The following is a 27,962-nucleotide window of genomic DNA, read 5'->3' on the forward strand; positions in this document are numbered from 1 at the left end:
GGAAGTATGCAGAGACTCTGCACGTTCGCAGGACATCAGCCGTGCAGTCAGTGGCTTCGAGAATAGTCTCCGACGTGAAATGGAAAGTATCGAGGCGAACATCTGCACGATGGTCACTCGGCAACTGAATGCCGGTCTGGAAGAACTGAGGGCGTCGAACGTAGGCCCGTGCAGTGATCACCTGTCATCACTTCAGAGCCAAATGAACGAACTGATTGAACAGTCGAGGCAGCGCGATGCGTCCCAAATACGGGAAATCGGACGAGTGCTGAGAGACTCCCAAGTCGAAGTGAAGGAAGACGTGAAGGTCCAGTTACAGGAAATAGTACTTCTAATAAGAGCGTCCGGAAGTGAACTGAAGCAAAGCGTGAAGACCCAGTTAATGGAACTTGCTCATGTGATCAGGGACTCCCGATGCGATTTGAAAGGTGTGAGCAGAGTTGAAGGCAATCCCTCTTCAGGGCTCGCGGACCAACAGCACTCTTTGCAAGGAGCGCTCGATTCTTTAAAGCAGAATAAAGAATTTACCGTAAAAAAGGGGGCCCTCGCCGCTGCAGCTAGGGGACAAAAAGTGATCCCATGGCGCTTCAAGCTGGATGTGTTCGTAGACGAATCGTTGACAACTCTGGAATTTATGTGCCAGCAGAGATATCGGCACGATAAATTACCATGGCTTTCGAAAATAACCGATACGAAACGGGTGATTGCGCCATAGGAACCAAGTATTTTCAACCTCCTGGTTTTTATGTGAGCCTAGAAAATTTTGAAAACATGTTTAATTCCGACAGATATGTCTACACAGTCGCGAATCAGTACTACAGAGATATGCTTATACAGATTAACTTTTTTGGCGGTGCCTACGTGTCCGCCTTGGTCCTACGTCGAAGCGGAGCGCGTTAAGACTTTAGAAAATTCCAGCTTTCAATTCACTGTACTTACTGTCAACGCGGTAAGCAGCGTTGCTAGACAGTTCGTACCCTTTTACGACAATGGGCAATGTAAGTGCAGCGACTGCACCAACAAGCGAATTTCACATTTTCGTGCGGGCTGCGCAATGAATAAAGAAAAGCTCGCTGAAGACGACGTCATAAAAGACGGACAACTTACGCTGAGATTTGAATTTAAATAAGGACGCAGCTTCGGTGTCCATGCGCCAGAAGCCTATTTGTGACGCATGCACCAATTTTAGATATTATATGCGCCGGTAAAGACAGCTGTAGCGACATTATCTTGTCTCATTTGTTCAGACTTTGTTTAAGGCCGGAAACGTTTAGCTTGGACGCGACGACATATCGTTTAAAACTGCAATTAGCAGAAAAACAATATAGGCAAGAGAGAAGTCTAGAATAGGTACGTGCCGTTTTACTTGAAGAACTGCGTGAGCGGTTGAGTATATTGATCCCAAGAGTCAAGGCACAAGAAAGCCACACAGAAATGGTTGTGCAAGTTGGAATAACATGCAGTCCAATTTGCTCCAGTAAGGCATTGTAATAGGCTACGTGTTTGTGAAGGCATGTAACCACTGTTCTGTAAGGTTCTTCCAATAAACTGCCAATTGTTTTCTGCACTGAGAGAAAGCGACACTTCATTCATCGAATGTATGAATTTCTTAGTTTGGTTGATTAAAGTCATTATGAGTCGAAGGTCCTACTGGCTTCGCCAGCCACTTGGGGTGAATTAAAAAGGATTTGTTCTTCAAGGTCTCTGCTGGCTTGCTTTAGTTACTTGGGGTTGTTTTGGAGTAGAATGGTAAGTTTTACGAATGCTTTTCAAGTGTTGTTTATCCATTTGCTGCTTATGTTTCTCACATGAAAAAAATGTTCTAAGGACGCTGTGCCCACTCCATAGAATTAGGGACGTTGAATAATTATAGGAGGAAGGCAGGAACAAAAAGCAAAAAGGCGAAAGGAAGAAAGCCATAACCAAACGTGCGCGTAACGCTGGCAGCGTGTTCTCACGCGACTGCCGTATTTTCTGCGTGGTCACGTCGCCACCGGTGTTGACACTCCAACATTCATCGCCTCAAATTTCTCGAGACTCTCCGAAAGAAGAGCTGTGACGTTGTACTATAAGGACGTGTTGAAAGAACTAGCTGCGTTAGCAGAAGCTCGTACATGGGAAAGACCGTTTGGAAAGCTAAAGATTTCCAGGGGTTATCTACAAAACACCGCGCAAAGATTGTGACGCATCTTACATAGGTGAAACTGCAAATTATAAAAAGAATCCAGCTGCACCAGAACGAAGGTTCCACGTGTCAACACCGGTGGCCACGTGACGACGCTGAAAATATGGCAGTCGCGTGAGAACACGCTGCCAGCGTTACGCGCACGTTTGTCAAGTAAGGCAATGCAAGCTAGAACGCCTTGGCGGATCATCACAGGAACAGCAACCACATCATAGACTGGGATTCTGCGAGCATAACTGCGACAGAGAAGCGCCTATGGACACGGCCACTTTTGGAATCTCCGCACATTCAAACGCCTAAAAACGCGATTAACCGGACGCGGGGTAATCTCCCCGAGATATACATGCGCACTCTGCGTCACCCAACACATAAATAGCCACGCCCTCTTGCGTGCTCTTGATTGTAAAGAAGGGACCCGTAGCGGCCCCGAAACGTCAATATATGTTTGTTTTTCTTCGGACAACGCGAGTGCTTGTATTATTTCTTCAATGAAAAAACTGACCATCGCTCACAGAAGCACATGACGTTTTCAGCCGTGATTAGTGGGTGATCAGATGCGTATTGCAACGCAAAAAAAACATGAAATATTTTTGTGTCAGTGCTCCTTCAACGCGTAGGCGTTACCGAGCCTACATACTGCATGTGGAAAGTTTTGACGACCTGGCGTTACTTGTAGAACGTTATCTTTCACGTTACATTTACCCCACATGCTATATTCAACACATTTAGGCGACCAAAAAAAAGTGCGCAGCTTGGACTAGTGGCGCAAGGCAGGAACTTAGCATACCTAGCTATTTTTGCTAGGTATGCTAAGTTTCTGCTAGTAGTACTAAGTACGGCTATAGACATGGCTATTCTTCTCTAGTTTCGGTCGGTTTTCTACACTGTGCGTGTGTCACGGGGTTTAGGCGGGAACATTTCAGGTGACCGACTTTCACGTGGTTTTTGGCGGGAACACGTCACGTGACTGGTAACACGACGTTACGGGATTTTAGTCCCGTGACTAGGTCTTACTTGATGTTACGTGATTTTTACTCACGTGAGAGGCTCGCCCATTATAGTCATTGCATTCCACGCCAGAAAAATCGGCGCACGCATTGCGGGAGCGAAGCAGAAGTTGAAAAGGACGAAGAGGTCGCGCACCGGTTCATGATGATGATGATTACTGTTCGCACTACCCAGCCCGACGTAAAGCTTAAAGAGCTCATCCCTTAAAAGTATCCGGAGCGTTGTTTGCGGCGCTGGCTACCTATGTCTCCTTATACCAAATTATCTCCGTTATACGCAGGATAACATCCCCTTATATCGTATCAATAGAATTAAATCAGTTGGCTTGAACGAAGCTTCTCCGAGATTCCTGTACGGAGGAGTTGCCTGAAAATTTGATACTCGACTTCACGTTGATAAGAACACAGACGCTCGGAAGTTTGGTTGAGCTGTGTACTGTTCAATTTTTTTCCCGTAAGTCTGAATATTTTTGAAGTTTAAATGCACAAAGAGTTGCCCGAAGGACACTGCTGAGCTGGATTTCGACCGTGATGATGATAACAATGATATGATAATCACTCTTGTGAGCACGCTTCAAAGCATATTCCACCGAGGTCGTGCTTATAAAGGGGCCTGAAACGTCCTTAGTGGAACACACACACGCACACGCACGCACGCACGCACGCACGCACGCGCGCGCGCACGCACGCACGCACGCACACACACACACACACACACACACACACACACACACACACACACACACACACACACACACACACACACACACACACACACACACACACACACACACACACATCGGTGCTGCCAATCAACTTTCATAAATACCCAACTTTACCCGATGCAGTTTTTTATTGCTCTACAGTTTAGCCTACGCCTAAAAATAGCGCAGTATAATAATGAAAGCTATACTTCGCTGCACGACATGCTCACGTGTGGTGGCGCTGTCAGCGGTTTGAAAATTAGTTTCGAAGGCAGATAAAGGAACACGAAAGACAGCATGATGGGAAGAAAAAGCGTTGCAGTATTTGCATGGGAAGAGCTTTGAATCACAGTTGAGGGAAAAAATGAAGAAAAAACAAAATTAGAATACTCCTCAGCACGTATACTGCTGGCTGTGTAAGTGATATGGTAACAAAGAGCGCTAAATGAACCGACGACTTGCTAGAGCGTGTGATTAGATCCTGACGTAAATGAAAAGACCCGGAATTATAGTGACCGATTCTAGCGTCCTTTTCCCGATTAGAGTGGGATTTATATCTTTAAATGGCGTTTAGAAGTCACGAAAGGTCGCTATGCTGCGCAGCCTATTGCACAAGCCTTGAATCTGAAGTACGGTGTCGTTAAATTACTGTACGTAATCTGATGTTTCCATGCTCACCAGAGTTTCCATGCTCACCAAATTTGAGTATGTATATTATTATTTATCCCCGCTGTATTCTGCGCTTCTCACGAGGTAAAGAATATTACACGCTGAGAAGCAGCGCTTCCTTCGTGGCCACTTGTGGCACATGTCGAGCCGCCGCCCATGTCATCAATGTTGTCTTCGTACAAGGAAGAAAACGTCGTTAGTCAGCGCTGATCAGGCAGGGGCGGCATCGCATGCGTTTACTTGACCAATGCAAAGAATAAAAATCAAGATACCATCAGGAATCGAACCCAGACTTTCTGCGCGGCAGTCAAGTATTCTACCACAGAGCCATGGAAGGTCTTCAAGCGGCCCTGGAAAAAGATCCCATACAGGCGTCATATTGGTGCAACGTCAAATGTTGTTGCAGTGCTGACTATCTAATTATATAGCCAGGTAATATACATTACATATGTACTGCTATAATAGAGGGGTAATGCCGGGTAAACGTCTATTGTGGTTTCAATATTGGCTCCGCTTTTATAACAGTCTAATAAACATTACATTAGTATTCCTATGACTCAACACGCTATATTAAAGCGTTCCTCGACCGCAAATAAATACGCCAACGAATGCTACGTATGATATTCACATCATCGCACCATAACGTGCACTTCAATTCGATAAAACTTACGTATGTGCTCTAACATGAGTGTTAAAGCCACGCAAGACCCTAACTTACTATTTAGTAGTGAGAGAGAGAGAGAGAGAGAAACAACTTTACTGACGGCACAACGAGGTCGTTGAAGTTAGCTTGCCGGTGGTTCGAAGGGTGGTGACCAGTTGCTTGCCCCGACAGTTTCGGCCCATTTAATCGCTTTGCCTGAATAGGGTTGTTAGTTGACGACAGGAGTGACTCCCACGCCTTGCAGGAGCAAGCTGCCAGTATTGTCCTTGGAGGTGGGTTTCCCCCCGCATTCCCAAAGAATGTGATTTTGGGCAGCCTTCATTCAGTTTAAAGGCCTGTGTGGTCGACGTGCTCAGCAAGCCCACGATGTGCACACAACTACTGAATTTACAAAAACACGTCGATCCACCACGTAACGCTTGACTCAAAGCGAAAAAGTGCAGCATAGACAGCCACCCGCCGACTGTTTCGCATGAAACCGATTCCCACAATAGGTGAGATATAACTTTTTTTTCTTACAATAAATGTTCCAGTGAAAAAATAAGAACGGAGTGTAATTCTTGACACCCCTAAGGATGCCTTAGAAGCTCTTTCGGTGATACAAATTTCCTTATAAACTGCCAATAAAGGAAGGAACAGGAGAGAGAGAGAGAGGGGGGGGGGATGTTGACAAGTCTAGAATAACTGGTATTCTGCCCTACACTGGGCTAAGGGACGAGGGAGATTGGAAAATGGAGGCAGAGAATTTGAGAGTGCAAGAAGGGAGGGGGAGCACACACAAATTCACACTCCTCACAGTCACAATACTGCTGGTGGTATATAACCGTCGTTCCAAATCGGTTGCCTTCAAGAATTTCAGCAACGCCTTCGTCGCCTTCATCCGCGATGGCTTCTCGGGACGATATTATAAAACGGTCACATTTCAATGAAAAGCTCAGAAAACACATTGAATCTATTCTCGCACTGAGGTCACTATTCAGAATAGTAACGCTATTATATGCTTCAAAACGTTGTATAAAATACATAACTGTCGAACGCGTGATCGCACCAGATGTTTCTTATTACATCTTCAAAAATTATGGCGGCTTTGTTCTTGACGACATTCGTATAAGCGGATTAGCAGTTTCATAACATCTGTATCTATATAGTGATTATTGGATTTTATTGAGTGCGTAACTAATGGTACACTCTGCTGTTGGTTTTCGAGCGACCCAGACTGCTCTGGCGAAGCTCATCGCCATTGGCGGATCTTGAAGGTCCCGAAGGTCGCGGGATGGAATCCCGACCGCGGCGGCCGCATTTCAATGAAAGCCAAGTGTTCCTGCCCGTGTACTTGGATTTCCAGCTGATCCAGCTGGTCGGAATTCCTGGAGCTCTATATTAATTTTTTTATAGCCGTCGCGAACACTCCAGGAGTTGGCCGTGCTGGCACTTTGCCACGACACGCGCACAAATAAAGAACGCGTATCGCCCCTTCAGTCCGGCTGTGCTGCTCCAGTGCAGTTGGAGGGTTCAACGTGCGCAGCGTGTGCAGCGCGATATGGGGAGAGGAGAGGAGGGAAACGAGCGAGAGGAAGAGGGAGTCGGTATACTTTCGAAGATCAAGGGGCTTTAGTTTACGGCCGATGTGTGAGCGAGTTCCGCTCCGAAAACTGTTTGCGGTGCAGTGCGCACGCGCAGCGGCAAACGCGGCTCGACTGAAGAGATGCAACGACGCAACTCTTTCAAGGACGCCATTGGCAGATAGCGGCTATCCGCGTCAGCACTCGCGCCACGGCAGGCCCAACGCCGTCGCGCCACGACGACGTTATCTGTAGTCACGTTATTCCTAGCGAACGTCACCGCCCCCCTGTGCGAGCTCCTCCAAAGCAGTGCGTCTCTATCCAGTGGATCGCCGCCATGCCTGATCGAGGAGGTCGCCAAACCCTGCACCGACTGTGCGACTCGGTGAGCGGCGTTAGCTGGCGCCCGACACGGTTCGAGGACGAGCTGAAGCTGGTTCCTTACGCCTGCTGCGTGTGCCACGTCATTCCGGGCACGACGGCACTGCTGCCGTGTTCCCACTTTCTGTGCGAGCAGTGTCTAACGGGGTGTGTCGTCCAAGATGGCGGCAGCGTCTGTCCCATGGACGCCGAGCCCTTTTGCGAAGATGAGTGCCAGAAGATCAAGCTTCCTGACAACAAGAGACGGAACTTGAAGGTCAGTAAATACCAGGCATCACTAGTGGATTCCCAAGAAATGACTGTCTTCCCTAAGAAGCGAGTGCTGTTCGAGGTTGTTAAACGACCTGTGCCCTATAGTTCCTCGATCTCTGGCGCGAGGCTTTGCAAAGTTTCTAGGTAGTAATCAAGCACCCTTTTGCTCAGATACTCTGCGTAACTCCCTGACCTAATGCGCGTTATAAATTTAATACAGAAGCGAACTTCACGAGGTAATCGATACGAGGTGAGAAAAGAATGAACACGTCATTTTTTTCTTGTTTTTCATTTGAACAAGCGCGTATATTAATGACCTCGCGCCTTCTCGTCCACGTGTTCCGGTCACTGATACTCATACCTGACCTGGCAAGGTGCTGCGCGTTACGTACAGTCGCGCTCAATATGACTTGCAACATGGAAGCGCAGGGCGTCACGAGCACAAAGCTTAACCATAGCTTCTACTAGCCCTTATTTCCACCCCTAAATACTGTTTTCACACCTCAGGATGGTGCCATATAAGAATGTCATTTATTTGTGGGAATTATGGCAACTTGAAACCATGCGCAACTTTTGAGCTCTGAGGCCACGCACTCCCGTGTTGAAAGCCATATTGAGCGCGAGTGTACGTAGAATTGAAGCAGTCGAGTGATACGGAAACGAGGGATTACGATGACGTAACGAAGAGCTCCGACAGTGCTATCTGAGGATGGAGTGGTGGCGCCCACTGCACATCATGTCATCAGTCTATGAAGGTTGCATAAGATCGGCACACCCTGGAGGGTGCTATGGGGCGTATATGGGATTAGCATTGACATAGGCGGGCGCACAACGGGGGCTGTCCCCGCCCTCCCTAATCATCACAAGGGGGAAGCCAAGTCTGCCCCGTAGATTTACTCTCACTTGGACCTGTTTCTTCATTGTTTGAATGGCAGGGTTATGGGCAGGCAGGCTTCCGACGATAATGGCGGCCGAGGAACCCGTGATGTTGGATTCAAAGAACTGTTTACTGTCTACCTTTAGCCATTGAAGTGCCGGGTACCAAAGATCAGCCGTTGTGAGAAACACGTCATCGCTTTTAGTTTTTGAATCCATTGCGATGATTGTTTCCTTAAGGACTCGACCAGTAAGGGGAGGGGAAGGGGTGCGCTGCGGTTAAGCTTTGCCTCCTTCCCTTAATGGAGAACAGTGCGCATGCCTAGGAACGTTGCTACACTGTGCGGTTGATTGAGCCATTTCTTCTCACTGCATGGAATTAGTTACTATATTCAGTGAAGAATGTAGTCACTGGTGAAACTAGTGCGGCCCAATGAAGTGTTGGTCGGCAGATCAGTTACGCATGTCACTGACATCGAACGAAGATATTTTTCACTGTTTTAACCCTTCGGACAATCAACATCGCCCAGTGCTGGCTGACATCTGGGATCGATTAGCAAGCACTTGCCATTTAGCAGCATTGCCGACATTCATCAGTAGTTAGTCAACACTGCCTACATTAACAATCACTTAGCGTAGAAAGCCGGCCGAGTCGGTAGGCGTTCATCATCTTGGTCAAACTAAGCGGCATGACGGGACACAAAGGAGACAGACAAGCCAAGACCAACGAGTGGGTTTATCGATTGGTCTTAGATTATTGATTAGCCATCGCTTAGTCTGATTGACAAGAAGTATGCGTATCTGTACTCCGCATGCCACATAACCAGCTGTCTCATGCGATTTTCTCACGTGTATCGGGGGCGCAACCAGAAATTTTTTTCGGGGCGTGGGGGCGTTGGTTAATCGTACTTTACGCATGATCGTGTGTGCGTCTATATATTCACATGTAAAATAGAAAGCATTTTGGGGTAGGGGAGGGGTTTGAAACCTCCGACCACTACACCCCTCTCCCCACCGCCTGCCTGGCTGCGCCAGTGACGCGAATATAATTTTAGATGCGAAGTATCTTATGGCGGAGTTCAATCCGGTGGTGGTGGTGGTTATAGTGTACTATAGTGGTGGTGGTGTGCGGCGTGACCGCCCTTACTGCGCATGTGCATACCCTCTCCACTTCCCCTCTCCCACCCCTCTCCACTCCCCCTCTGCCATCCCCCTCTTCCCTCCCCCTTTCCACTCTTCCTCTGAAACGCGGGCTAGACATGCCGAAATTCTCTCCTGCGCAACGCCACGATGAGCACCAGCGCATGCGCGTCCTCTCCCCCTCTCCTTTCCTACGCTGCCCCCCTCTCGCATGCCTGCCGACTGCGTTCCCCGCTCGCCCTGTGAGAATTAACGGCCAGGCTAGAGGGAAGACAAGACGCGCGTAGCGTTCCTCTTCGCGTTCCACGACGCGAGGTCGGTAGCACGCCCAAAGAACGCCAACGGAACGCTATCGTGCAAGTGCACCGACTTCGCATCGCCTCATGGTCCCCTTTAGCGGGAAATGGTGTAATTTTTTTGATGTCTCTTTTACTTGCAACTTAGTTAAACCCTAGAGGGGCTTGTTGTGTTGGCTAGACTGTAAGGCTGATTAGATGTTTCCATAATCCCAGTACTAGTCAGCGCATGTCTGATCTCAGCCACTCTTTGTATACGTTTCTGCGTGCGTTTGTGCGTGTTCGTGTATATATCAACACTGACAAAGGGGAGGGGGTGGGGTTGAAGGCTCCCCCCTTACGGCTTGCCTATACTTTAACCACTTCAATACCGATAAAGATGGAGGCAAGAAAAAGAGATATTCATATGGTAAAGCACGGAACTGAAATGACAAGGACGGGACAGGGAGTAACAAACACACACGCGCTAACTTTCAACAATGATTTATTGGAAGCTGGATCAAACATATATACATGAAAACATGTGATCACTCAGCGATGCGCAAATGTGGAGGCATCAAGGAATGATCATTCTTTTCTGGACAATGACAATGATGATGCGCTGACGCAGTCTTGGCCTAACTTTTGTATGGTAGCCGATTCAACAATCAACTGCGTAGTTTCATCTTTGTATATGCGTACAACCAAGCACTCTTCAAAAACAGGCAAACACCCACACGGGCTTCAATGCGCTGAAAGCAAACCATCGCCACCCTTCTTTACATTCTTTTGGTGATCTCTAAGCCTGTCATTGAGGCACCGCCCCGTTTGCCCTACGTAGTAGTTTCCACAAGCTAGCGGGAGCTGGTACACCACACCTTCTTTGCATGGCACGTGGCTTGTTCTGTGCTTTTTTATTATCGCAGCCGCATGCTTTGCATGCCATTGGGTTGCTGCGCCTGCACAGTTTTCCCAGCTTGTTTGGATCCGTGAAAACCGCGCTAATTTTTGCTCGAGACCACGGAGAAAGATATAATTAGGTGAGTGAACGCCAGCACTACCCGTTGCGCCGACTATGTTCTGCTTCGCAAGCAGCCCCAGAGATGACACTACCAACTTCGACCCGGTAGGCTGCCTTGACGGCGGCGCGCATCGAGGCACTCTACGATCCGTTCAAGCGGACGCAACGTAACCGTGTGCACAGCGGCCGGAGCTTGCGCCTACTGTTGAAGCTCTTCCAGTTATCCAGTGTGCATATCGCGAATATTACGAATGCAATGGTGCCTGAAGTATTTAGTACAAGAAATACACCCTCTTATCACGGTTCAGTCAACTGATACGGTCGCTGAGGCGAAGCACATCCATTTGTCAAACGTTCGCTACGGCGGCGATTACATTTCGAAACGAGCGGAATGCAGGAATATCCCACTTCTTTTGATTTTTCGCGCACGTCGGAATCCCAGGTAATCAAACTAATTCAGCAACTCAAAATGCCGCACCGGATCTCCAGCTTTGAAGTCTCTGACATTAAACTTCGCGACTAGAAAAAAACAAACGCATGTCAATGTTGGTTTCACTTTAATAAAAGAGCGTCGCGGTCCTATGAGTCCTTGTTTTTGAAGAACTTCAGTAAATCTCAGGTAAAACTTTTCTATTACTGTGAACAAGCTACGAGACCTAGTGTCCAAGCTAGGGAGGACGGTGTGCGATTCGGTGTTGCACGATAACTTGTAACAATTAAGGTTAATAAGTAGGCGTTGTTTACTAATATTACGCTGTCTTTTCGTGGTATCGCACGCATCCACGCCTGAAGCCTTTCTTCGCGTGCTGGTGGCGTCAAAAGCGCGAACTTCTCTTTGTAAGATTTTTAGCCACTGTTGCAAAAGGGCACAAACACTTGCCCATTCTTCCGCAGCGCAAAAACACTTCACCACTATGACTTTCAAAAAACGAGCTCAAAACGCAAGGGCAGGAACAAGAAAAAGTGCATGCACTGCACAGCTAACGCAGCACGTGAACTGTGAAGGACAAGCCCTATATGCGCGAAAATGCTCTGCGTAGCAACAAGCGACGAAATGGGCCGTTCGCGCGACGTGCCGCGTGGTCGATATCACGCGATAACTCGGTTTTTCAGATTTGGAAACCGCCGCCCACGTGCCAGAGGTGTTCTGCGGAATTTGCCAGCAGCCCTCCATGGTCCTCAGTCCGGCGCGCCATCTCTTGGCACGCGGAAAACGAGAAGATAATCAGTCACTCTCCAACAAGCGCTCCCTCCGCGTTGTTCGCTCACCTAAAGTACTTCTAGCACCGTGCCCGAGAGTGGGAAAACTGTGCAGGCGCAGCAACCAAAATGCACGCAAAGCAGGCGGCTGTGATAAAGTGCACAGAACACGCCACGTGTCATGCAAAGTAGGCGTGGTGTACCAGCTCCCACTAGCGTGTGGAAAATACTACGTAGGGAAAACGGGGCGGTGCCTCAGTGACAAGGTTAGAGAGCACCAAAAAATTGTAAAGAAGGGTGGCGGTGGTTTGCTTTCCGCGCATTGCCGCACGTGTGGGTGTTTGCCCGTTTTCGACGAGTGCTCGGTTGTACGCACGCACAAAGATCAAACTACGCGGTTGATTGTTGAATATGCTACAATACACAAGTTAGGCCAAGACTGCGTCAGTGCACCATCATTGTCATTGTCCAGAAAAGAATTATAATTGCTTGATGCCTCCACATTTGCGCATGCCTGAGTGAGCACAAGTTTTCATGTATATATGTTTGATCCGGCTTCCAATAAATCATTGTTGAAAGTTGTGTGTGTGTTACTCCCTGTCCCGTCCTTTTCATGTCTGTTCTGCGCTTTACAATGAGAATATGTCCCACCAACAAGGCCAGATATCTACCCTTGCTGAGAAAAAGAGATGCCGTTTGCAAAATCTTACTTCACGTCACGCCCGTAGCCAGGGGAGGGGGGGGGGGGTTCCTAGGGGCCCGGCCCCCCACCCCCACCCCGAAGTTTTGAAGTATGTGTTTTTACCAAAAATAAATAATAAACATGGGTGTTTTTCCCAAAAAGTCAAGGTGTTCAGCAAGTGACCCCCCCCCCCCCCCCCCCCCCGAAAAAAATTCTTCGCTACGGGCCTGCTTCACGTGGTTCCACAAGTGTACAAGAAATAAAAAAAAAGACATCGCGAAAAAAAATTCATTTTCAGAAGGCAAAAGTCAGGGTCCACAAGCGGGGTCCGATAAATTCGAGTTCTGGCTTTCAATGCTTCAAATATTTTTGAAATGATTCCCAAAGACCAACAGCATAACTATCGTTCGCACCACTTTGTACGAAAAAAAAAAAACCCATTATTTCAAAAACGTTGAACAGTTAGGTCTAACCAGCTGCACGCTGCGCGATGTGCCCTTCATCTTTTTCTTTTGTTTGCGTACCAGTCCCTAAAGTTGACTTCTGTTGCACAATATTGGAATATGTGTAAAGGACATTCTGTGGGTAAAAAAGAGCGAGTTTTCAAGGATGCTGGTCACTTTGCTGTTGTGTAATTCGCTGAAGAAATCACGTCGATGGGTAAGGACGAAGGTAGCTTACGGGATGAACTGTAATTTTGGCGCGTAATTCTGTTAATTTATTTTTTAAAGGCAAAACATACGATTATGAATTCTTGCCAAGGACATGCGCGAAAAGGGTGACCACAGAACGTTGCCGAAAACGTTTGCAGTCGGAGTCTTGTAATGCTGTATTTAGCTAGGTTTTCATTCAATACACACTTTCTAATAAAAATCGTTTCCTTAATTACGATAGGAATACAACGTAGCGCATGGTGCTTACTTCTGAGACTTAATAAAATGCTTACACCTGAATAGTGACACTGACGGTCAAACATTACCACAGCGAACCAGCATTAAAACTGAGCTTGTTTCTTTCCCTTGCATTTCTGTCCTCCAGGCTCACTGCTGGAATGAGGCTGACGGCTGCGAGTTCGTAGGCACCATCGAAGCCGTACTGCTGCACTTCGACAGACAATGCGCCTTCCACGCCCTCCAGTGTCCACGCTGCGAACAAAGAATACGGCGCACAGTCATTGCAGCACACTATGTCGCCGGGTGCTCCCAGAACGCTTCCTGTGCAAGCGGCGCACAGCAGAGCAGACAAGATGGTTCATCTACCAGTTGGGAAACGAGTGTTATTCTGGAGCAGTTTTCCACCCTTCAGAGCCAAATGAACGAACTGGTTGAGCAGTCGAGGCAGCGCGATGCGTCCCAAATACAGGAAATCGGACGAGTGCTGAGAGACTCCCAAGTCAAAGTGAAGGAAGACGTGAAGGCCCAGCTGCAGGAAATAGTACCTGTAGTAAGAGCGTCCGAAAGTGATCTCAAGGAGAACGTGAAGACCCAGTTAAGAGAACTTGTTCACGTCGTCAGGGACTCCGGATGCGAGTTGAAAGAACATGTGAGCAGAGTCGAGGCCGGTCTCTCTTCGAGACTCACGGAGCAACGCCAGTCTTTGCAAGGATCGCTCGATTGGTTAAAGCAGAATTGTGAATCCGCCGAAAGAGAAGGGCACCTTTCCGTTGCAGCTTCGGGAAAACAAGAAGAGATACCATTTCTCGTCAAGCTGGACATGTTCGTCAACGAATCGCTGAGAGCTCTTGAACTTCTGCGCCAGCAGGCTTATAAGGACTCTAAAACATTATGGGTTTCGAGTACTTCCGATTTCACTGAGCGTTGCGTCTTGGGGAACAGTGATTGTCGACTTCGACTTCAGGGTTTCGATGTGATCTTGGAAAACTGTGATATTATATTTAAATCGCACAGCGGCATACGCACAGTCGTGAATAAGTACTACAGGGATATGCTTATGCAGATCAGCATTTCTGCTGATTCCGTGAGTACAGATTTCTGGGTTAGGGTGGACTGCCTTAAGACTTCGGGGAATTCCAGCTTTCCATTCACTACTATTACTGTAGGCGCATTAAGAAGTACTCCTAAAGGGATCGTATCTCTTGTCAACAGTAATGAAAGCATTTGCATTGACTGCCCCAGCAAGCACCTTTCACATCGTTATACCCACTTCTGGGTAGACGAACGCAAGCTCGGTGAAGACGGAATCATCAAAGACGGAAAACTTACTCTGAGATTTGGATTTGATTGAGGGCAGCGCTAAGGTCCCCTGGATTCCAGAAACCTATTAGTTATCACACGCACACCAGCTTTTATGTACAACCTGCACAGGCCAAGAAAACTTTAGCGACGTTACCCTGAGTCAATTGTTCAGCCTCCGTTTTGGACCGGAAGCCTTTAGCTTGTACGCGACGACATTTTGTCTAAAACTCCAATTAGTAGAAAAAAAAAAGAACAATATTTGCTGTTAGTCTCGGTAAGCGTTGTGTTGTGGAAATGAAAGTGTTCGCCTATAGCAGACTAACAGCACTGTTGCGAGTTTTGCGGTGTAATTCTCACTATCGTGTATATTGCCACAGAGGTATGCAATGATGTGTTCGTCCAGCTTTACTAGAAAACGCTGTGTTAGTGTACTAATCAAGGGAAGAGTAAAGCATTGCGTTTAGACCGCTCACCACGCGTGGGCTTCACAGGTTAATGAAAGACGTACTGCAATGATAGTGCACGTTGGAATACTATGCAGTGTAATTTGCTCGAATGATGCGTTTAACGACCTTTTTGTTTGGGAAGCCATGTAACCGCTGTTGTATGAAGTATTTCTAATAAACTGGTACTTGTTTTTTGTAATGAGAGCGAGAGAATGATACTTTACCCAATTGATGGAAAGGAGAAAGTTTATCGATCGATTCGTTGGAGCCATCATTAGTAAATGTCCCTACTGGCCCAGACCGACCACTCCATCTGCTTTAAAAAAAATACGTTTTGTTCTTCCTCGCCATGGATGATAGCTGTAGTTCTTTGTGGTTGTTTTTGAGTAGATTAGTTAGTTTTCCTAATGTATTTGAAGTTTTTTGTTTGCGCGTTTGGTTATGTTTCTCGCACGAACAAAAGCTCTGAGGACGCTGTGCTGGTTCATAGCAAGGACGTTGAATATTTATACGCAGAAAACAGGAGAAAGAAGAAAAAAATGAAGAGAAAAGATGAGAGGAAGAGGGCCAAGGCTTTTCCGCCCCGGAATATCGTTGGCCCCTGGTTCGACCCCAGACCGGGACGAATTTTTTGCCAACTAAGAAGCTTTCTTTCTGAAAAAAATCCCTATGAATTTCCTTGTGGCTTTGTGCTACGAAAGGGTGGTTGTCAATTATCCCTTTTTTAATTATAATTTTGACCGCAAAAACTTACCTCGTTTCGAAAGTGTTCACTGACATGTCCAGCAGGTCTTCCGCGTGGTGTTTTCGCCGAGCGCTGACAGCCAAGACATGTGAGGAGCGCGCCAACGTTGTCCTATCTAGCACGCAATAGAGGCACGTCCAATAGGGGGCGACTCCTCGCACCCAATAACACTGGGCCCGTATTCTCAAACGATCGCGAAAGGCGATAGTATCGCGTTTAGTGACGTAGAGTCTGATGCGTTCAATAACTGAAGAAACACTTGCCTGCGACGTCATTGTTGCACTGGCCGTTGGCGTTACGAATCTCTCGCAACACAGGAGTGAGCGTCCCGTACGAGCGCAGAGCGACCCGAGTTCGGCGTTTTCGAGCGTACGCTGGCTTCTACGCAGTGGCCAGGCTTGGCTGCGGCTGCTTGAAATATAGGACGTGTTTAAAGTGCTTTCAACGTTTTTCTTGTGCAATTGTTTAATGCACACTATAATATTTAAAGGAATGCAACTTTGTGTGAAATGTATTTTCGTTGAGAGTTTAACACGGCGTACTCAGAGAGTTCAGCTCTAGTGTGCCGCCGCCGCGATATCGTCTCAACATGTTGCCGGCGCGTGCTAAAACCACGCGAGCAACGCACCGTTCGTGTTCCTGGAACGTTCAAACCACGAAAGAACGAGCACTGGAAAGAACGAGTACTGAAAACACCCCAAGGTAATGTTAGTTGAAAGCTTCAGCGTAAAAAATGCTGCGCACATCCACCGAGGATTGAATACTAGAAGCTACCGTCTATGTCACTGCAATGCTAGACTTCACCATCAACCGACGGTGATAAGGTGTGTTCGTTTATTCCAGGCATGTCAGGAGCGCCGTAGAGCACCGTCACATCGACGGAAATACTAGATGGCGCCCTCACTTTTCCGGTTTTGCTCAACAGCCAATCAGCGCGCAGCAAAGGCGATACTTTTGCAATTGTCGCCTTTTACGATCATTTGAGATTCCTCTTCAAACCACTACCACCACCACCATTTGAGAATACGGCCCCTGTGCCGCGCAGCACTAGTCCGTTTCCTCCGTGTTACGCTTCGCGCCGCTGGCGCTGCCCTTGTGGGGCGGGCTCTGACGTATTTCGAAATGACCAGTCGGGTAAGAGGACCAACATGTGTTACGCTATAAGCCTTCTGTTCACTTCCTGCTCGCCACGCACGCTTTCGCTCAGAATCCGCGATCCTCATCCCTTCCCTATCTCAACTGCCGTCACACTACTGCCAAGGTAAATGTAAACTGGTAGCGTAACTTCCGTAGAAGCCCACGTGTCAAGCCGGTGGCTAGTTGTTGCAACAGTCGCCATCTATGTGAGGAGGGGACAAACAGAATTAAAAAAAAAAGAAAAAGATGACGTCACAACCGGAAGCGGAAATGACGTCACGTTTTAACGCGATGGGCGCGAAATTATGAAATTTTTGACAGGGCGCCGCTTCTTACTTTTTTTATAGCTGCATGTTCTTTTTCTTATCACTATGACGGCTCCATAATGGAAGCCTGCAAGATAACGGGAAGACGAAAAAGACAGATTTGATAAATAAGGTGTATTTTATTGGCGAAATATTGCAGTTGAACAGGATATTACCCCAAAATATATAACACAGAAATCAGAAGTAGCATAACAATTCAACGTGCACACTGTGATGGTGTAATGTGGGCCCAGGATCCGAAATAATTCAACCGGCAGTCAGGTGATTCTGTACACACAACACAGACTTTAATACAACCGATAACTCTGACGATTCACACACAACACACTACAGCATTCCTTATTTACATCCTAAACGTCCTAAGCGCCTCGCACACAAACTGTCCTACTCGCCGTTATGAACTGTTGCCGCTGCAGCGAGGTCGGTCGTCACCGGTACTCCTTGGGCAGTCAACAGTCACGCTGCCTTGACCTTGGCGAGGTGGTAGTGGTGGTGATGATGGCACTGCAGGCCGGTAGATCACCAGGCCACTGCAGCGCAGGTTAGCTGCCCGTCGCCAACATGAGCCGCGGCCACCTCGTGACACCACTCGGGCCCCAGGACCTCAGGCCAGGAACAGACTAGGCTGCCGGTCTCTGTGTCAGCACCGGGCACAGAGCGGGAATCAGGCTCACCAGGTCCACATGGCTGCCGGACGCCTGGTTAAGCGATGTCGCGACCCGAACCGCCGACCAGCGGCTGTCGTTCCAACCGTGTCGCGCTCCAACTCCTCGAGCCGCACGCCCCGCTCGCGCTTCGTTTTCGTCGTCTTCCCCTCCAACGCGTACCGCAGAGCAGAACAGTCGTTCCCTCTTCGCCCCATCACGGGCCACACAATCCACATCATCACACACACAAACCTTGCACACGTGTTGCTCTTGCATCCGTAGACAGCGCAGCGTTTCTTCGCGTAGCGTGGCGGACTCATCGTCCCGAAGGGCGACAGCACGCCGGCCGTGCGCTGGCAAAACACAGTCACAAAAAAGGTTCCCGATGGCTGCGATGGGCTATATTACCTTCTGCCAAGTACCACGACTAGAAAACAACGCTTATGCGAGGAAATATCTACGGACGACAGGCACAAACCTACTGCGCAAAAACGAGCGACGCCATTTGCATCTCAAAATGCGCAAAACCGTTGGCCCATGTTACCAGACTGCCTGCATGTGCCCGCTGTTTCTGAAAATAAACGAAAAAAATTGGCCACTCAATCACATACCCAAGACTAAAGTTTGAATAAAGTAATCTACTAATTTAATTTGTGACAAATAAAATTAAAACTAATGAAAATAAACGTTTAATTAATTTTTTGTTTTCATTATTTGTCCCCCCCTCACCTAGTAGCGCTTTAATCGTCACGCGGGCGTTGATGTTTGTCGCAATAGGTTTCCGACCACTTTTCGTTCCGACTTTCGCGACCTATTTAGATTGACCTTGCTACTGCTGCGAGGGCAGCGGACGCAGCTCTCTGATATCCGGGAAATTACGCGAGATAAGAAGCGGTTGCCCTCCGGAGCTCTGCTGCGGTTGCCTCGTCAACGATAACCTCTCGAGCGCCGATCGCATACCGACTGGCCGTGCGGCTCGTAAAGGAAGACCAACTGTTGCGAACCTGCTGCCCGTACTGCGGCTTCGAAAACTCGTGGCCAGCCGGTGTTGTTACTTCTATCATAGGTGCGCGGGACGGGAGCTACTTGTTTCATCCGAACGTGGGACGGTCCTTGCTTGGAGCTCGTTTTTACATCTACACCACATCGTCGTCGCTTTAAGAAGGTTAACTTCTTGCACCATTTCACGTCGTCGTCGACCTATGGTGACGGGAAGGCCACTTTGAATGCAGGTGAGTGAGTGTATACATTGCGCTACGTTTGGGCGCGCGAAGTCCAACCCTAGATTTTTTTAAGGCGAAAGCCTTAGACGCCTCATCATACGCGACAATTGACAGTCGGCGTCCCGCGGCGTCGGCGTCAACACGAGTGATGCAAAAAATCTTCGCGTGATCACGCCGCAGGTCGCCAAATTTTGTGACGTCAGCATTACGTCATCGTGTCGTCAGTTACTTCACATAACGTAAGGTCTAATGATGACGTCGTCACATGATATCGCCGCTTGGTCAAAGGTTGGCCGATCATGGAGGCAGTGCAAAATCAGTTGAGGTGCAGAAAGCTTGCAGTGCCTCCGTTCCTGGAGGCAGTGCAAAGCCATGTTCGGGGCAGAAAGCTTTCGGAGCGGGGCTGTGGGCGATCAATAAATCTACAGAGAACACAAAGGTGGCATTCACCTTCGAGCCGTGTTAGGCGAATTCATAAGCTTCTCTTAGTTTTTCAGCTGCAGCGCCTGTTGAAAGTCGATGTATATGGGCCGTCAACACAAGCACTGAAACGCTGGCACGTTGTCGCAGTCTAGTGGATTGGTGGCACGCGTTGCAAATCTTGTGTCGTGGTTCTTTCCTCTTTGTTGTTTCTTTTTTTCTGAAGAGGGGGAGGGGAGGAGTGGTGCGGGCTGCGGCACCGGACTCGTGGTATGCCCGTACATGTATTCAGGTGCTCGCACCGCTCTTGAAGCGGCCGACTACGTGCATGTTGGAGGTCATGTCTCGCGCGCTGGTTGACAGCTGGTCTTACGACCGAGCTCCCCCCCCCCCTTCTTATTCCCTTCAAACACCACCAAGATTTTGTTTCCGCGTTTCCTGGCTCACTAATACTACAAAAATCGTTTTTCTCTTTAGTTTCCTTTTAAACTGCCCTAGGTGGTCGAAATAAATCCGGAGTCCGCCCCACTAAGGCGCGCCTTGCTTTTGGCCCTGCTTTTGGCACGTCAAAACCCAGTAATCATCATCATCATTTAAAACCATCCTTAGTGTCCAGATTCGTAGCGACATGACGCGGTTATCTCGGGCAACTGCACATACCAGTTCGCGGGATCGAATCCCGGCCGCGGCGGCTGCATTTTCGATGGAAGCGAAAATGTTTGAGGCCCGTGTACTTGGATTTAGGTGCAGGTTAAAGAGCCCCAGAAGGTCGAAATTTCCGGAGCCCTCCACTACGGCGTCTCTCGTAATCGTATCATGGTTTTGGGCGTTAAACCCCAGATATTATTATTGTTGCGCATACCAGTTGCTACGCTGGGCGTTTTCATGTCGCGTTTAATTCCGTAAGCACTTCACGTAGGAGCTGCTTTGATAATGCAGGCGTGCACATAGGCGGCTTTCAAGGAAGCGAGTGTCGAACGATCGCTTATCATTCTTTGTTCGAGTGCTCAGGCATTAAACTATGGCGGTGCCGGGATGTAGATGTAGGGCATATCCTTCAGATTAGAACAAGAAAGAAAGAAAGAAAGAAAGAAAGAAAGAAAGAAAGAAAGAAAGAAAGAAAGAAAGAAAGAAATAGATAACGCGGGCTTTTTCATCTTTTGGTGCTTTTCCACAGAGTGTGCTCATTGATACGTCCGCTTCGAGTGATACCACCTTCATCGAACGTTGGAGGCTGCGGGAGCTGTCGACTGTGAGGAGCCGGAACCAGATTGGCAACGGTGAGGTGAGCTTCATACTCGGCAACATATATCTGTTATTGCGACGGTCATAATCTTAGTTTAAGGTCTAAGGCGTAACTCGAGGTCTCTGACAGAAATTTGATTTTGCCTTCCCAAACTTGATGTTACGGGGATGATTTATTCAGTTGAAACTGATCGAGTTAATGCTGCACAGAGCGGACAGGATCGTAGGCCAACAGGGCAGCTCCAGACTCTAACCCACAACAACAAAGTTGTCGTCTTCCTCCATTAGGTGTCATTTCAGTGCCCGTGCCTGAGTCACCTTTCCATACCCGTGACATTACCCCGGCCGCTAAAGCACCGTCCTGGTGCCTGTTATAGTTAAATGGACGTGGCAACATTGTAGGGCTTTGACGAAAAACTTGGACTATGTCAGTTCTGGATGTAGCAGTCGTTGAGTTGGCCGTCGGAGAGATCACATAGGTGACAGGTGTCACTTGGCACAGTACTCGGTAGGGCCCGACGTATCGCGATAAGAGCTTCTCGCAGAGGCCAACACGTCGAGATGGGAGCCACAGTAGAACGAGAGAGCCCGGAGGGAAATCGGCATCCCTATGTCGACTATCATAGAGGGACTTTTGTGCAGTCTGGGACGACGAGAACCGAGCGTGGGCTACTGTACGTGCGATGAGAGCACGGGTGATGGCATCTTGAGCGGTGGTGGTCGGTGGGTCAGACGGAAGCAGGGAGTCGAAAGGTAGTAACGGATCACGGCCAAAAAGAAGATAAAAGGGTGAGTAGCCTGCTGTTTCATGACGCGACGAGTTGTAGGCGAAGGTGACGAACGGGAAGGCAATGTCCCAATCGGTGTGGTCGGCAGATACATACATGGAAAGCATGTCTGTCAGGGTGCGGTTGAGGCGTTCCGTAAGTCCGTTAGTCTGAGGGTGGTAAGACGTGGTGAAGTTGTGAGGAATAGCACAAGATCGAGGTAGGTCATCAACCACACGAGACAGGAAGCAGCGACCACTGTCTGTGAGTAGGTGACGAGGAGCGCCATGCTGGAGAATGATGTCGTAAAGGAGGAAATCTGCAACGTCAGTCGCACAGCTGGTCGGTATCGCTCGAGTGATTGCATATCGAGTGACATAATCCGTGGCTACTGCAACCCATTTATTTCCATTTGTCGAAGTTGGAAAGGGACCTAACAACTCGCCGTCGTAGATTTGCGGCTAAGATGTAGACTCTAAGAATACAAAAAAAAAGGTATTTGTTGCTCTCTCCAGTGTGTACTGACCTGCCACGTATATTACTCCCTTTAAATAGACCTTTTAACTCTCTTTTGGGTACCATGACTCTCCAAAGGGAGTATAATGATATCAAAATAGAGTTCACGTGTGTCTTTAAAGAGGGGCGAATACGTGGCAAGTCAGGACTAACAAAAAACGCCAGGCCTGCGCTGAAACCGCAGCACAGTCACAGCGAAAGCTGGAAGAGCGGCGTTTCTAGAGCCCGTTAAGCTCTCTTGGGGCTACAATACAAGTACACTAGAAAGGTATCCACTACGCCATAAATCACAATTTTTTTGAAGTTGGGAAGCACCTACTAAGCCATTATTCGTCATTCTGCGGAGAAGCGAGGCACCAGCTACACGTCTGTAAAGCATTATGTTCACTTTGTTGACGCGACGACTGATGACGATGAAGAATTAAGGCTCAGCCCTTTGTAATGGGTTAGAATCTTTAAATGGCCCACCAGTTATGTAATTTGCATTGGGTGACGCCCGGTCGTTATTTCCCTCTCCCGTCATGCTGTATAACATAGCTTGACGTGGGAGAGAGACGGGGGAGGGGGCGAAGAACTTTACTGAGACCCCAAGGAAATGGATCATGCGCTTATGGGCTTCCTTGGCAACCAATACAAGTGCACTTGCGAGCAACCCACTACGCTATAAATCATTGTAATTTTACTGAGACGCCGAGGAAGTGGATCATGCGCTTACGAGCTTCCTTGGCAACCAATACAAGTGCACTTGCGAGGAACGCACTACGCTATAAATCATTGTAATTTTTTAGAAGTATGGCAGCAGGCACTGTGCCATTTTTCGTCATTCTACGGAGAGCGTTGGTACCTGCTATATGCATGTAAGGCATTATGCGCACTTTGTTGATGCTGTGCCTGATGACGATGAAGAATTATGGCAGAGTCCTTTGTAATGGGTTGGAAGCATTCAACAACCTACTCGTTGCGCAATTCGCATTGTGTGACGCCTGGTTACAGAATTCGCGTTGTGCAACGCTTGGTGCTTATTTTACTCTTCTACCACGCTATATTGCATATGCTAATGTGCTTCCTTCCCGACATGAAGCCTGTATAGGAGCTTTTTTCAAAGCAGTTCCAAGCACCGGCATGGCTCAGAGGTTGAATACTGGGCTCCCACGCAGAGGGCCCAGGTTCGAACCTCGTTCCATCCTGGAATTTTTTTCTTATTTCGTTTTTTTTCTTATTTCGAGCGATACTGGTTACGGACACCGGCGGCGGCGGCGGCGGCGGCGGCAGCGGCGGCGGACAACTACGGCGCCAAAAACGGCCGGTGAAATGATCTCATAACAGCTTTCGCTGTAAAAGTCGAATGATTCTTTCTTAGAGTGTAGTATTGTTGAGCTCGAAAACGCGGGCAAAATTACTGTACCTTGACGGCCGCTTATCTGTGGACGGCATATCGAGCCGCATAATGGGCTGCATACGGGAATGCAAGAAACGGTCGTGCACTTGGATTTGTGTGCCTGTTAAGGAACTGCAGGTGGTCAAAATCAACCTGGAGTCTCCCACAGTAATCCACCAGAATAACGCGCTGTCCCATTTTGTACTCTGCATAAAACTGTGTTCAGTACGTATTAGTTGTGCATAATACTCTCGTTTCTGTTGCTGCATGGTCTGAGTGTGGGCATCCGGGCACTGGGGTTCCGTCAGACAGAACGCATTTGTCTTTTGCTCTTGTTTACGAGACTTTGTTGCATGAAATAAAAGCCTAAATGAAAAAAAAAAACTACCGCCCAAGCACTACGTCAGGGGCGTAGCCAAGGGGGGAGTTGGGGGGTTCAAACCTGGTTAAATGGACGTGGAAGTCAGGACAACACAGGTTAAATGGAAGCCAGGACAACACAGGCGTTGTCCTGACTTCTCTCTTCTGCCCGGGTTTGCACGCCGACCGTCTTTTATCATGAATCTCTACCCACTAGCTAAGACTTCTGTCGTTGGTGTTCTTGTCTATTGAGTTCTTTTTTGTCTGCTTTGTTTCTCTCATTTCAATCAGTTTTCAATCTAAACACATTACATGACTGCATCAGCAGTAATGCATAACCGTTGGCTCCGAGCTGAACACATTGCCATGCTTTTTTCTTCAGCAGGAAAAGGAAATGAAGACATTTATTGACAGAAAGGGGTTTGTGGTGCGGGTCCAGCTTGTTCCGCAAGTCCCATCTAGCAGTGCTGGCTGCCCTCAGTCCAGGGCGCCACAGGCAGTTGGCGCTCTGCGTGCCCTGACGATCAAATTGATCTGATCGTCAAGGCTATGTCGCTGGCCAGAAACTCCTCCCACCGCTCCACACTCACTTAATCAGTGGGAGGCAGCCCGGGGATGGCCCAGCATGTCCATGTTCATGCGCCTGTTTGCTATTGACCCCTTATGTTAACGCTTCTTTAACCTCATCCCAGCTTTCCCGCAATGCCGGATACCACATACCTGCTGTGTGGCTTCGCTAGCGGCCTCGACTGGCGACCCATCGGCTTCAAGCAGCGTCTGCAGACCACACGGGTGTGCCGTCTTTGCGGTGTCGTGCCTCAGAGCATAGCCGTGCTACCTTGCACTCACTTCCTTTGCGACTCGTGCCTGAATGGATGCGCCGATGAAGAAGGTCTCCACGCCTGTCCCCTTGACAAGACTTCGTTCGATGCCGAGTCGGACGTCTCGTGGATAACGTTCAATCGGAAGCAAGTGGAAAGACTCCTGGTACGTTCATTGTGCTCCTTGGGACATTCTAAACCACCGTCATAGTAAACAAAGCCGGCGTCCTCAGGTCCTTTCTGAGGAACATCAAGGCTCGCCTTCGTTGTCCCTTCATTGAATCCTCTTCTTCTCAGTTGATTGCAATGATATAAAATCGATAATACAATCGCGTAACAATCTTGCTTAACAGCAATACCATCATCATCATGAAGGGCGTCATACCAGCAACATTTGATGACGAAAATGTTGCCGGTGAGAAAGCAGTAGCGTAAGCCGGGCAAAGATTTCATCCAGTGGTTATTAATATATGTCAGGGGAAGTTTTGATCTGTCCTGTCTCGTTTGCTCCGTTTACTTTAATATAGAAACAGTACAGTTACTCTGGCAAATTATCACGTATGTCACCATAAGCGTGCGAAGGATTCCCCTGCAGGGGGGGGGGGTGCGAAGACTTGTCGCAGCGCTCCCCCTCACCCTATTAAGTCAATGTATGGGGCAGACATGTTGACATCCCCCGCCCCCTATTACGTGACTAGGGGGGCGACTGCCCCCTTTCCCCTCCCCCTCCCGTGCAGCGCACGCCTATGTATGTCACCCACGGACAAGTCGACTCCTCTCCAAGTCGACTTCTTTCGTGGACTGTTATCACATCATAAGCTACACCTGTTTGCCACGTAATCAGCAGCATAGGCGAAGTATCTCTCAATACCCTCCCTCTCACGCCCAGTTACGTACGGTTTGTAGGTGCTACAGATGTTCTTCTATAAAGCGTATACGGAACCGTTCTCAAGAGAAAGCGCACTTATGCGTAGGAGCATTATTCAGCCAATTTTTATATTAATCGTATTTCTGTGAACCGCACAAGGGAGGAAGCAAAGTAGCCTAGAAAGACGAAAACAGTGTTGTCGCGGAAATAGAAGAATCGAGTATTTCGGGTGTGACAGACTTATCTACTCTCAAAAGAAGCTACCCTTACCACCCGGATCACTGAAATGAGCTCTAAATAACGCGGGGCAAGCTGAAGAAAGTTACAGCACAAGCGCGTAGCTGTACAAAGCTACAGGACAAGCGATGGAAGTCGTAGCTGACTATAGACATAGCGAAAATAGCTACACAAGTGCATATAGCTTCCTTCGTCTTGTCCCACGTTACTTCGCACTCTTTTCAATCATCTATTACGAACTCGCCCAACAGTCTATTATTCTAACACACATTACTAGTTCCTTAGGCTCCTTTCAGTGTTCAGATGCTCTTGTCGGGTAGCGTTCTTCATCTTGTCCCACGTTATTTCGTGTTCTCTTCAACCAACATGCATTACGAACTCGCCTAACAGTCTGTTCTTTCAAGTTACATTGCTAGTTCCTTGAGGTCCTTTCAGTGTTCAGATGCGCCTGTCCTGTAGCTTTCTTCGTGTTGTAACTTGTCCCACGTTATTTCGGGCTCTTTTCAATCATAATGCGTTACGAACTCGCCCAGCAGCCTATCCTTCTAACATACCACCCTTTTCACGCTCTCTTTCTTTCATGTATAAAGGTAAGCTGCTGGAACGCCAAGTACGGCTGCGACTTCACGGGCCCAGCCGGAGAGCTGCTGGAACATTTCGAGAAGCACTGCTCCTTCCACGCCATCGCCTGCTCCCGGTGTCGGGACACAGTGCTGCGTAAAGACTTGCTGAGGCACTGCGAAGCCGGATGCAACGGTGTTGCATCGCTGCAGCCGACCACGGCAGGGCACGTCTCCGCCGCCAACGCGGGCGCACCGACAACGACGGCGTACTCCAGAGGGCGCGACTTGGTGGCCGACTGCTCGTGCCACGACATGCTGAGCTCCATCCAGGGTCGAGTCAATGACCTCGCCGAGGCTCTGGATAAGCTCGGCTCCAAACGAGTTTCCGAGCAAACGACTTGCGACAGTGCAAGCACAAGTCGTGGCGTAAGTGGGTTTGAGGCAACGGCCTCCGTGCAGGAGACGACGCCTGGAACCACGAGTCTCGGAGCTCTCGTGTCAGCGCTGAACGAAATGAAGCTTGTCGTCACTGAGGGATTCCGGAAAATTGAACGGAGAGCGAGGAGCGAGAACCTTCCGGGTTGCAGTTCGTCCTCGATGCAGCAGTCACGACCTCAGGCGGCTGTTGCTAGCCGCCCATCAAGGAGTGCACCAGTGTATCCACCATCCGCACTTCCCCTAGAACTGCCGCGCAGTTCTGGAGGACCCGGATACTTGACGACAAGCGAAGGAACTGAAGAACTGTTCGTGTTCAGCGTGCAGTACAAACCGTGGCTTACGGCGGAGAAGAGCCAGGGGCTCAAGGTCGTCTGGCATCCGATTTACATCGGCCGCGAGGAAACTGGCGTTTGCATAAGGTGCGTGGTGCAGCGGAACGCCAGCTTTGTCGCGGTGTACGCCATGTGCACGATGCCCGCCAGGTGGAAGCTGCCCGAGGTGCGTCCGCTGCGAGCCGAAGACTTGAGCTCGCCCAACTTGCGGGAGTGGATCGTGGAGAAGGCGAAGGAGCCGAGTCGCGATTACCTGCCGGTGTCGGCGTACGCCCCGGACCTTCGGTTGCGGTGCATGCTGGATGCCACCTCCCTGGCGCCCAAGAACATCGTGGAGGGAGAAATTCAAGTGGACTTTCTGGTGAAACTGGAACGGCATTTTCCAGTGACGTGAAGTGCCGAGAGTAAAACGCTGAGTCGTTCTCAAATAAAAAAATGTTTGGCTATAATTAGAGGTAACTTAAGAACGACAAAAACGTTGAACAATAAACAAAACTTGGTCAGAACCTAAGAAAAAATGCCAGCTCCGTCCACAGCCATCATTGTCCCTGCCATAAAAAATTTGCATAAATGCTCCATCCAAGACTACGCATTTTCGTGACGTCATAAGCATATCATAACTGAGGTTATGCTTATTTACTTAAACATAAGCACAATTATTGGGCAGTTTGTAACTGACA

General features: G+C 48.6%; 2 protein-coding genes across 3 annotated transcripts in view; both read left to right on the plus strand.

The window, feature by feature from the left end:
* The window catches only part of LOC119407309 (TNF receptor-associated factor 5-like), a 181,535-nt gene that overhangs the window by 73,303 nt on the left and 80,270 nt on the right, over positions 1 to 27,962 (plus strand). The window lies entirely within an intron of this gene.
* On the plus strand, positions 19,205 to 27,770 carry LOC119407307 (uncharacterized). Of its 2 annotated transcripts, none has more exons than XM_037674219.2 (4): positions 19,205 to 19,346; positions 20,935 to 21,037; positions 24,716 to 25,010; positions 26,540 to 27,770. In XM_037674219.2, the coding sequence occupies exons 3-4, from the start codon at positions 24,726 to 24,728 to the stop codon at positions 27,674 to 27,676; spliced, it is 1,422 nt and encodes a 473-aa protein (XP_037530147.1). In that variant the 5' UTR covers positions 19,205 to 19,346; positions 20,935 to 21,037; positions 24,716 to 24,725; the 3' UTR covers positions 27,677 to 27,770. The 2 variants fall into 2 exon arrangements, with proteins under 2 accessions (XP_037530147.1, XP_037530146.1); XM_037674218.2 differs by having other exon boundaries at positions 20,935 to 21,042; positions 26,540 to 27,769.

The sequence above is a fragment of the Rhipicephalus sanguineus genome, chromosome 10, assembly GCF_013339695.2.
Source record: "Rhipicephalus sanguineus isolate Rsan-2018 chromosome 10, BIME_Rsan_1.4, whole genome shotgun sequence".
In the NCBI taxonomy this organism is placed as follows: Eukaryota; Metazoa; Arthropoda; class Arachnida; order Ixodida; family Ixodidae; genus Rhipicephalus; species Rhipicephalus sanguineus.